The 12,137-nt window shown below is 36.9% G+C and overlaps 1 protein-coding gene across 1 annotated transcript in view; it reads left to right on the top strand.

Moving 5' to 3' along the window:
- Positions 1-12,137, top strand: part of REL (REL proto-oncogene, NF-kB subunit) — a 54,137-nt gene extending 42,000 nt beyond the window's left edge. The window contains 6 exon segments of the mRNA XM_072635481.1: positions 5,959-6,063; positions 6,163-6,375; positions 9,308-9,376; positions 9,521-9,589; positions 11,358-12,086; positions 12,089-12,137. Of these exon segments, the coding sequence (XP_072491582.1) occupies positions 5,959-6,063; positions 6,163-6,375; positions 9,308-9,376; positions 9,521-9,589; positions 11,358-12,086; positions 12,089-12,111 (1,208 nt within the window). The 3' untranslated portion in view covers positions 12,112-12,137.

Raw genomic sequence — 12,137 nt, 5'->3', positions numbered from 1 at the left:
CACTGGATTTGTGAAATATAACCCACGGGAGTTTATCTCCAGATTGATCCTGTGAAGTGACTAATATCTAAGAGGGGTGTCAAACACAGCTCCATATGCAACATCTACATTAACTCTTCAGCATGAAGCCTTTCCTGATCCACCCTACCCCACCCCCCACTGCATTCCCTCCCAGAGTGCTTTGTATTTGACCACTTTTTGTGTGTATATGTATTTATTAACTTTATATTTGTACTGTCTACATTTTTATATATACTTGTGTCCTTGTTAGTATACAAGCTCATTTTAAATACATGTTTCATTCTTTGTACATGCATCTAGTAGGAGCTGGAACAAATAACTCCAGCTATGCAGATTTGTTACTAGAAATGGAGAAGCTTATGAGAACATTTTTTTTCATTGCTACTAGAAACTTCAGAAAGGTTATCTTTAAGGAATCCAGATTTATTGATCGATGCAAATTATGTATTGAAGTGGTAGAAACTGAACTATATCCCCCAAACTGTAAAAATGTAGTTTCTACTAGATACCTACAGGTTACTAGATACCAGGTTATAACTATAGTGTATTTGTATGATACGTAATCCAAAATAGGCAGTTACGAGGGCAGAGACAAAACTGACTATTTATGTTATAGTTCTTTCCAAGTGTCTCTAATCATTACGAAGTTTTTTCCCTATATCAAACCAAAATTTGTAATATCTACCCCTTTGCTCTAATTCTGCTCTCTGGAGACATGAAGAACAAATCTGATTCCTTTTCCAGGTGACAGCCCACCAAATGTTTGATAGTGAGCATGCCCCCTCAAAAGCTTTCTCTTATCTAATTTAAAGATCCCCCCATTCCTTCAACTGACCCTTATGGTGTGATCTTGTAGTCCTTCACTTCTTGTTGCTTTCTTCTGGTCAGTTTCTGGTGTATCAATATCCTTACTAAAATATGGCATCCCAAACTGAACATAATTCTTAACATATGTTCTGACCAGAGAAGATTGGTACCATGACTGTCCTAGGCAATTCTAGGCAATTCCCCAAGCTTTGGTTAAATAGTTACTATGTGCTAGGTAGGCACCATCTCAAGAAGCATATACTGTATTGGTTTCTCTCGTCTTTTGGTCCAGCTGAATAGTTCCATGCCCACCAATCTTGCCCACATATCTCCATCATGCCTATAAGGTTAGTGGAAGAAATCCTGTCAAATGCTTTCCAGAAATCTTGGTAAACTATATCAGCGGCATTCCAGAGAATTGGGTTTCAATTCTTCTTTGTATACTTCCTGAGGTGGTTGTGAAAAAAAGTGTTTTGCAAACCTCATTTGAAAAACAGAGTGGATAAAAATTATCTACATTATTTTTGAAATGAGAACTGTGATTTCATCAGTGTAGTGTAGAGCTCTTGGGGAAGAACTTCCTCTGTCTGCTGATCTTCACCTCTGCAGTGTGGGGTCTTAGAGAGTTGCTGGGGTCATTGAGGTTAAATGACTTGTTACGGATCCCACAACCTGCATGTGTCAGAGGGTTGCACTTGAACCATGGTCTTCCTGACTCCCAGGTCAGCTTTCTGTCTTCTGTGGCACACTACCCACTGTTCACATTGTGCCACGTAATTAAACGTGGGCCCAGAAGTGAGTAGGAAGTGGACATTAGACTGGATTGAGTAGGGGAGCTGCTAACCACTAGAAGTCCTCCTCCCTCTTTTTTTTAACACCAGTATTTTCCTGTTGATTTTGTATGAATGCATAAAAAAAACCACAGCCTCAGAAAACTCAAAGTTGCAGATGACCTAAAGGGCGATGGAAAATGACACATGGTGGGTGTAAATAGGCTATCTTGTATCACTTGTATTCGAGAAGGGATATGAAAAGCACCGTCAAAGACATGTAGGTCTAGAAAAAGAGGAGGGCTGGTTACATAACAAAAAGAAGAGGTAATAGATGGACAGTTTGATCATTGTACCGTGTGTCCACACAGATGTTGTTAAAAAACCAACAAGATGACCTCCTGAGCATTGGGAGTCTATTGGGAATGTTAGGAAAGATGTGGATAGGAAACTTACCAGTTATGAAAGCATAGAAGGGGAGGGGTTGCCCACACTGAGACCAGGGATCCATTGAAATAATGAAGTAAAAGGAGAGAATGATAAAAGTAATGTTTACGGGAGAATACTTGAGGCCTGCTTCTTTGAATGGAGGACATGGTTGATATTTTCTGAACTTTCATTACAAAATGGACACAGAGATAAGATATGGGAGACTTCAGACTCTGGAAATTTGCAGAAAAACTTCACACTGCAGCAGCAGAACATTGGATACGTTCTTAATTACATTCTGACCAAGAAGGGAGACTTGGTTAGGGCTGTAGACATGAAAAGATTTCTGGAACGAAAGTAACTGTCATTTTAGAGTATAGTAGAAAAGGCGCTGGATTTGGGGTCAGGACCTGAGTTTAAATTGTGACTTCTGCTTTCTAGCTGTTATGTCTTTGGGCACTTAACCTCTTTGGGCCTCAGTTTCCTTTACCTGTAAATTGAGGGTTTGACCTCATTGTTTCTAGAGCCCTCCTACATCTTAATATATGATCCTATAATCATATCAACTAGGTTTGGTGAATAGAAATCACGGGGCAGATTGTAACTCAGCAATAGGGAATAATGTTAAAAGAAACAACAATTTATAAATGAAATGGGATACTCTATGAAATAAGGTGCTCACTGTATTCTCACATAATTACTAGTTATGTGACTCTGGGGAAGCCGCTTACCCCAGTTTGCCTTAGTTCCTCATCTGTAAAATGAGCTGGAGAAGGAAATGGCAAACACTCCAATGTCTCTGTCCAGAAAACCCCACATGGGATCATTGAGAGTCGGACATAACTCAACGACTGGATATGTTGAAGTAGAGGTGCTTCCATCAGATGCTATGGAAGGAAGTCCTGCACTGAGTGAGATACTGGACAACATTATTTCTAAGGTCACTTCCAACTCAAAGGAGCCTTTGATTAGCTAGCTGTTTTGGAATCAAAGCACATAATGACATGTTAACAACTTGTTGAAAAAAGATATATAATAGGGAATGACTCATAAGTAATAAAATATACAGTTTTTCTAAATTGTATTATTTGCTTCTTTTCCTGAACATTATTTCTTCTTAAAGAAATGTTTATTTTCTTCAGTTATATTTATAGTAGTTTGGACCTTTATTCTATGTTTTCTATTCAGAATAGATGGGGAATTACTGTTTTGCTTGGATATTATCATTTCTCTCAATATCAGTTTATTTCTTGTTTTGTAAGTTTCTCCTAGTAAAAGATTGTGAAATGTTAAAATACTGGTATTGAAAGTCATCATATATATTTGACTCCATGTATGGATACAAAGTCAGTAATATAAATACGACTTGGGCCTTTGTTTCCTATAGCTGTTAATACATTTTTTAAAACTATAATCACTGTTCAGTATTCTGTTCATTCATTCATCCATACATTCATATAGTCAGTAATCCCTCATTCAACTAGTGTTTGCTGAGTAATAAAAATGTGTTGCACAGGGCGCTAGAGGGGATGCAAAATTGTATGAGAAGATTACTAACAGCACTGTTTATGATAGCCCAGAAAAAGCTGAAAGCAGACTTCATGTCCAGCAGTTGGGGAATGGTTGAAAGAATTATGGTTTATAACTATAATATCACTGTGTTATAATAAATGATGAATCTGAAGAAGAAATATGGGAGACTTACAGAATGAAGAAATCCAATAGAATCTGTTCACACATTAAACAGAAGCACAATTCATGTTAAATACATTGGATGACTTACTATCTTGTTAAGGTTAAGCTTTTGTTCTCTTTAAAGGTAGCAGTAAACACAGGGTAGTTTACAATTTTTTTTTGCATAGCTTTATTGTCTCAAGGCTCTTGATTTGTATTTTCTTGTTATTGTTTTTATATTTGAATACTTATAATGGTTGTGCAAGTGTAAACAAGATTAAACAAAAAATATATTTGCTTTAAACTGTGACAAACTAGGTCTCATTCTGTGGGAATTTACTGTCTGATAGGGTAGATGTGCATACAGGTATCGGTGATGTAAGGCACAGGTACCACATGAGTGTACTGACTACTAAGAGAGCAGAGAAGACAGAGGGATCTCTTTCTGGGTGAAGAGACAGGAGAGTGCAGTCCCAGTAGAAGAAACAGAACAAGCAAAAGTAATAAAGTATCATATGTGTTTTGTGGGAACATTAAATAAGCTTGATTGGCTCAAAGATCTTTATTGCCAAGTCAAATAGTTGGCCAGGCCATGAGGAGACTTTGAAGGGTTTCCCATAGTGGAATCGTAGTAACAGTGTAACTTCTAGCATGAGGCAGTATTGTGGGCAAAGCACTCAGCTAGCAGGTCGATAAGACCTAGGTTTGACTCAGTTTCTGACAATTACCTGCGTGGCCATGGGCAAGTCGCTTAATCTCTCTGAAACCCAGTTTTATCATCCATAAAAGGGGCATAAAAATGACTTGTGCCTATCTTATACGGTTATTGCAACGAACAAATGAGATAATATTATGTAAAGTATTTTGTGAAATCTTATATGTCAGTTATGTTCATTTTCAATTCAATTCATTAAACATTTTTTAAGCAGCTCCTTTGTGCCAGCTACTATACATTAAGCTCTGGGGATGCAAGTTAATAAAAAGAATGATAGTCCTACCCTGCCAGGGGAGAAGACAACCCACAAGAGGAAGCTAAAAGGGAAGGGGGAGCCAGAGGGCACCTGGGGCAAGCGCATGATGTTTGTGTCAGAAATCAAGCAGAACCACAGTGGAAAATGGAGAGTTCTCTGGAAAGTTCTGAGCCTCAGTAAAAGAATACTTTGGGAGGAGCTTATTGCACCCCCCCTCCAGCCAGAGGGGAGAGGTGGCTGGGGGAACTGAGAACCAGCAAGGTGCTGAGTATCAAGCTGAGTCAGGCTTCGGGGTGATGAGATTTCAGGTGATCACCTTATTGTGAAGGAGGTGGGATGTTCCTGGAGTGGAAACTAAGCACATACTGATGGCTCTGAGAGTAAAGATGATGAAGCAGCAGCAGTTGGTGACAGCGTGGAGATGGATTGGAAGGGGGGAGAAGAGATGAGTCCAGGTGGGAGGGTATTGTGGTAGCTTTGGTGCCCTAGTGAACTAGGAGAGTGACCTGAAGTAGGCTGTTGGAGTGAATATAAAGAAGAGACAGATATGATCATTAATGCTTTTAGTATTGTTTAAAAGGTGTGATTCTGTTTATCTGGTGTTGAAACCACTGTGCCATTGGTGGGCAGCAAGGTATTGCAGTGGATAGAGTGCAGGGCCATCTGTTTGCCTCAGTTTCCTCATCTGTAGGACAATAACAGCACCCACCTGTCAAGGTTGTGAGGATCAAATGAGCTAATAATTATGAAGCACTTAATATGGTACCTGGCATTGCAGTTTGAGGTGCAAGGTTACAGGGGATGTGCCTCAAAAGAATTTGAGCCCTCAAGCCTTCTTTCAGTCAAAATAGAGAGGCTTTATTATAATACCAGTAAGGTGTGCAAGATTCCTACTAAATCTACAATTTGGCAGGGATAGGACTGATACTTATATATAAGAAAAGACAGTGAGAAGATCAGGATTTAGGAGTGGTAAATAGCCTGGGATGGGCCAGGTACAGACAATGAAAGGAGTTAAATGGTCAGAGTGCCACAGTGAAAATGCAGTTGAAAGGATCATTGAGTATCAAGGGTATACTGGGATGGGCCAGCTGCCTCAGCTGAACTGCCATTGTGGGAAAGTTCAGGGGCTTTTAGGGATCTTGGTCCCATTGCCCAATCACCTGGCACATAGTAAGTGCTATATAAATGTTACCAATTATTATCATTATTACTCACCACAGCTTTATTCTAGAATAATAGAAAACATTGTTGAAATATCCATTCAATTTTTTCTCTATTTCTAGGAGCTCCTAATACCGCAGAATTAAGAATCTGTCGTGTCAACAAGAATTGTGGAAGTGTCAGAGGAGGGGATGAAATATTCCTACTCTGTGACAAAGTTCAGAAAGGTACTTCTTCTTGAGTTCTTTTATTGAATTTATTTCATATAAATGTTCACGTTTTATATTTTAGTCGTCTACTGTTAAATATTTCTGCTCATTTTCTAGATGATATAGAAGTTCGATTTGTGTTGGATGATTGGGAAGCTAAAGGTAGCTTTTCACAAGCAGATGTACATAGACAAGTAGCTATTGTATTCAGAACGCCACCATTTTGCAGAGCTATAACTGAACCAGTAACAGTAAAAATGCAGCTTCGAAGACCTTCAGACCAGGAAGTTAGTGAATCCATGGACTTTCGTTATCTGCCAGATGAAAAAGGTAACATTTTACCACAAGAAAAGTTCTATTGCATAAAAGATAGTTTCACTTATGATTTTTTTATTATTGATTCAAATCTGGGTTTCAGTTACATGTCCATAAGTTTATACTTTTCTTTTTGGAAGTACTCCCAATTATATTTACTTGCCTTTGCAAATCATTATTCATTCAACAGCTATGTGACTGCCAAATATTATATTACATTATAAATGCAACTGTACTCTTGGTTGCTGTGAGGCATATAAAAAATTAAAAAGGAGTCTTGATCTCATGGGAGCTTCCATTCTGTGGTGGGAAGGGTCAACATAGACACAAAGAATTGCAAATACAAGGTAAAAAGAGTGTAGGAGAGGCACAGAGTGAGGAGGGGATAGGGAGAACCTGGAAAGCCTTTTTTCTTTCACTTGAGTTTCTTTGTTTATATACATTTATGAATTAATCATCAAACTTTAAAATTTGCAAAGTGCTTGGCATACATCATTTGATCTGAACCTAAAAATAATTCTGAGGTAAGCTCTACAGGTTGATATATGATGATCTCCATTTTACAGATGAGAAAACTGAGGATCAAAGATTTAGAACTTGAAGGTCCCTTAAAGGCATCACATCCATTCCTTCCCCGCTTTCCCATTTTACAGATGATGAGTCTGATATTTGGAGAACTTAAATGACTTGTTGAAGGTCACAGAGATAATAAGGGTCAGGTCAAGAAAGGAACACAGGTCCTCTGTCTTACTGTCCACTGCTCCCCAGGTCTTCCCTACATTCATTATGAGCAAACTGTCAGCTTGAATTCTCTGATGGCTTTGGAGCACTCCATTTCCAATGAAAGCTTTCCCATGGCCATCACATTTAAAGGGTTTCTCACTAGTATGCGATTTCTGAAGGGTAGTAAAGTTTGGCCATTGGCTAAAAGCTTTTCCACATTTATTACACATAAAGGGCTTTTTTCCAGTAGAAATTCTCTGATATCTAGTAAGGTTTGTCCTCCAGAAGCAGCCTTTCCCATGTTAATTACATAGAAAAGATTTCTTTCTAGTGTGAATTCTCAATTTACCTGTGCATGGTCTCACCTCTGGTAGGATTCAACCTGGGTCATTGTGAAAGCCTTTGAGCCAGGTAGATAGGTCATGAAGGATGGGGAACTTGCACAGGGAGTGGAAATATGAGACAGGGAAGTGAATTAAGAGAATTAGTAGGATTTAATAAGATCATAAAAAGGGTTTTGCTGAAAATAATCTATGGCTTTCATTTTTATTTAAGTTGACAATGTCAGATATAAGGCAGATTTTTGCAGGTCCTTTTTTTAAAGCTGATTAGAAAGTTAAACTGCTAGTTCTTTATATATGTGTATGCATATATGCACTCATATATATATATGTCTATCTACATATCACATATATCTGTATTATGTGTTTGGATATGAAATTTTAATACTTTATTTTAAAGAACACTTTCATATACACTATTATTTTCTTAGTGTAGCGGAAAGAACAGTTGGTTTTGGGAATCAGAAAACCTGAACCCACATTCCAGTCCCCCCTGCCCTGTGCCCACTTTGGATAAGTCCCTTCAGCCTTATAGAGCTCATTTGTAAAATGAGGAGTTTGGACCACAAGAGCTCTAAGATTCCTTCTTGCTCTAGATATAGGATTCTGTGATCCTGCCACCAGCTTTGTGAGGCAGGTGGGATCACTGTAAATTCTGCTTTACTTTTTGAAATGAACATTCATCAAATCATTAGCAGTTATTTGCTGCCACATGTATGGTATTTTTTATGATTCGTTGTCATTACTAATTGAGTAAGGGACATTTAAAGTTTCTTGATTAGTTAGCTGATAATCCTAAGGTCTTTAGTTCACTATATTGACCCTGGGAAAAGAATTCTGATTAATTGTAAAGAAGAATAAACATTTTAAATACTTAATAAAGTATCCTTTTTTCTTTCACTTGAGTTTGTTTATCATCATTAATGAAAGTATCTTATTCTTATTTTTCCTTGCACTGATTAAATTACTATCTTTACCCATTTATTCATAAAGATTATTTTACTTAACTAACATCTGAAAAGCACTTAACTACTTTCTCATGTGAAAAAGGAGCCTTACATTTTCATCTAAGCTCAATTCTCTGGTAAATAACCCCCTAAAATCATTTTGAATTATGATTACTTGGTAAGTAATTCATAGGTTTGAAGCATAACATAGTTTTTAAAAGTTGGAAAGGAGAAGTAAGTCATGCTATCTTCTTACCAACACTTACTCTAAACCCTTTTGAACAAATAAGTGAGGGTGAGATTGACAGAAACTTTTCTGTGCATGTATGAAGAAAGAGCCTTTTGACAGTTCTAGTGGGATTCAAACAATATCTTTGTTGTTTTACAAACTATAGATTTTAGAATGCTGTATGTGAATATTTTCTGATATCAACTTGTAAATCTTTTTTTTTTTTTTACCACAAACCCTACAGAAGAAATGAATTCTGTTCACAATTAAGAGAAAATCTTGTGTTGACAATGATCTAATGCATCAGTAGTTATTCAATCACTCCTAGGAGTGCAGTGGACAGTGCTGGACCTGGATTCAGAAAAATTTGAGTTCAAAACCAGTTTCAGACACTTATTAGCTTTGCAAATCACTTAAGCTTTGTCTGCCTCAGTTTCATCAACTGTAAAATGGGATAATGATGATAGCATCCACCTCACAGGATTATTGCGAGAATTAAATGAGATATTTGAAGAGAGCTTAGCACAGTGTGTGGCACGTGGTAGGGGCTTAATACATTCTTGTTTCCTTTTTCTTCCCTCCTTTTTGTGTGCAGTGATTTAAAGCGTACTTTTTATATATTTACAATTAAAATACCCAATTTATTTGAGAGAGGGTACAAGCATAATTATGTGATTAATGCCTTTCCCTCCTTCCTACCTAACCAGATCCATATGGTAATAAATCAAAGAAACAAAAAACAACTTTAGATTTCCAGAAGCTGTTGCAAACTTGTGGTAAGGATTTTTTACTTTTAAACATTTTACCAAATTTTCAAAATTAAATGATAGATTTTTAAAACTTATTTAATATTTTAAAATTCATGTGATTTTTGAATGTAAATTTCAAAATGATACTAACTGAAGTTTAAAAAATTATAGTTAATTTTTCAGAAAGACCAAAAGCTGGCCCTCCCCGACTGACTGGAGATGGGAGAATCATTAAAAAAGGTATTTGTTTCTGTAGCATTTGACCTTTTGTACAGATATGGGGGTTAGAAGGACCAGTATGTGTCATATCTCCTTTTGGCATTCTTGATGGAGAAAAAAATGCTCATTTGACTTTTCCCCACAAATTTAAACTACATATGCCATAACATATTGAAATGCATTGGCGTCTGTACAAAACTAAACAGTATTTGAAGCCGTAATTATGTTCATATTTACTCTGATTTTCTAGAGAATAAATGAAGTCTTACAGTAAATATATAATCAACTGGAATATCTGGAGAAAAAAGATGTTCTGGTAATTGAATTTCTGGTTAACTAAAACTTAATCAGAAAATCCCCTTTTGTTTCAAGATTCCTTGAAAGTTTTAAAAATGTGATGGTTTACTTCCATATTTTACTAAATGTAATACTCTGAACATGATCCCTTTTACAGTTGAGCCTCTCCTGAAGTCCTCCTTTGCCTCATGAGGTTGTGGAAGTGACCTTATATTTTCATAGGCTATGCCAATGGGGCACAAGATCTCCTGGGTTTTATCAAGCTTTGGTGATAGGCTGCATTAGACATCCAAGGATCAGTCTACCAAAGTACAAAGCACAGGTTGGCCTGAAAATAATTACTTTTATGACCACAGTAATTCAAAGACTATCTAATCAAGGGTGGGGAACCTGTGGCCTGGGGGCCACATGTGGCCCTCTAGGTCTTCAAGTGTGACCCTTTGACTGAATCTAATTCCCTTCTCCCCACAAGCTGTCAAGTTTGGATTCAGTCAAAGGGGCACCCTTGAGGACCTAAAGGACCACATGTGGCCTGCAGGCCACCGGTTCTTACCCCTGGAAGTTATTGAAGAACTGTGATCAGACTCAATGGTATGAGTATCTACTGATGAAATGAAACCATTGAGATATTGAGTTGTAAGTATGAAGGAGGATGTTGAAGTGTCATAGAATCACCCTTCTGACTAGTTATCATAGTTCAGTGCTATTCATAAAGTTGTAAGTCTAGGAAATTGGTTTGCATCTGTAGTATATTATTATTGTATATGCATTTTCAATAAATTCTGATACAAATGTGCTTTCCTTTGATTTTCCTCTTCCTCCTGAAAGCATAGTACATAAGGTAATATTCTTATTTATATGAAACTTTAAGATTTGCAAAACACTTTCCTTACAATAAGTCTGTGATATAAGTAGTATAAGTGTTATCTCCATTTTACAGTTGAAACAGCAGGTTTTGAGAATTAAATGATTTGCCCCATGATTATACAGCTAAGAACTGGAGACAGAATTTAAATCTAAGTTTCTCAACACCAAGGGTCATGTTTCATCCACCTTTTGATGCTGCCTCTTCATAAAACATTTCTGGTTATTTGGATTCTAATCAAGTGGTTCTACTTTAATATTTATATTAAATATGCCCAGTTTTCAAACAAGGACTTCAAAAGCTAGATTTTCATAATGTCCTAAATGAGATTACATGTTGATACTTAGTATATATTCTTACAAAATTATTTGCTTAAAATCAGTGTAAACAGAGGTATCCCAAAGTTAATAGAATAGCTTTACCTGAAATGATTTTGGCTATTTTGTACCCAAGTTTATAACTGTATGCAAATTGTATGATTTAAATAATATAATATTATGACTTATTTATTTTAGATTTATCTATAATTCAATATCAAGATGCTTTTAAAATGGTATATTAATATTTAAATACTTTTTAAATTAAAATTACTTTTAAAAAACTTTTTTTAATTTTTACCTCCAACAGAAATGCAAAGAACTCCAGGAACTATGCCTCAAGTCCCTCCTTACTTTTCTTCACCACTTGTGTCAAGTTCAAATACAATGCCACATCCAGCTTCAACTTTACCTTCAATGGTACCTTATCCTTCTTCCAGCTGGTCATCAATAAATTCAATGAATACACATTCATCAAATGGCTTTTCAACAGGGACACTTCCCTCTGGTTCACAAAGTAGCCGGTCATACCTGGAAATAGCTGTGCCAGGAGGCAGTCTAGATACTTCTGATCCTTGTCTTTTTAACAGTGGCTCAAATGGAATTGGAGCTCAGTCACTGTCACAGGCTGACCTTTTTAGCGTTAATACCAACATGTTGCAGAATCGTCCTATGAATATTCCAGCACCCTGCAGTGACAGCATGATGGAGACTGATGTGCACTATGGGAGCGTGAACCTTGAAAGCTCACCATATAACTCAGGGCTAAACCCAAGAGACTACAGGAAGCCACTTCATCTGACACCTTCTAACAGGGCATCCACAGCAGGCTCCAGTGCCAGTCCTGCTCTCTTTACATCACAGTCAGATGTATTTGATCCAGTAGATTTCAGTTGTCTAGAGAACAGTACAGTAAGTGAATCAAAATCATCAGGCAATCCTAATTCAAATAACCCAAGTTTTGTGCCTAACAATCCATGTTATGTTAATGATAATATGCAAAGTGAAGATCATTTTAATTCCTTTGAAGTCAGTTTAGATTGTTTAATGCAGAACTTGTCTAATTAAAATGGAGTGTGTATCCTTTGGA

This window comes from Notamacropus eugenii, chromosome 1, assembly GCF_028372415.1.
Source record: "Notamacropus eugenii isolate mMacEug1 chromosome 1, mMacEug1.pri_v2, whole genome shotgun sequence".
NCBI lineage: Eukaryota > Metazoa > Chordata > Mammalia > Diprotodontia > Macropodidae > Notamacropus > Notamacropus eugenii.
This window is presented reverse-complemented; position numbering and strand designations above follow the sequence as displayed.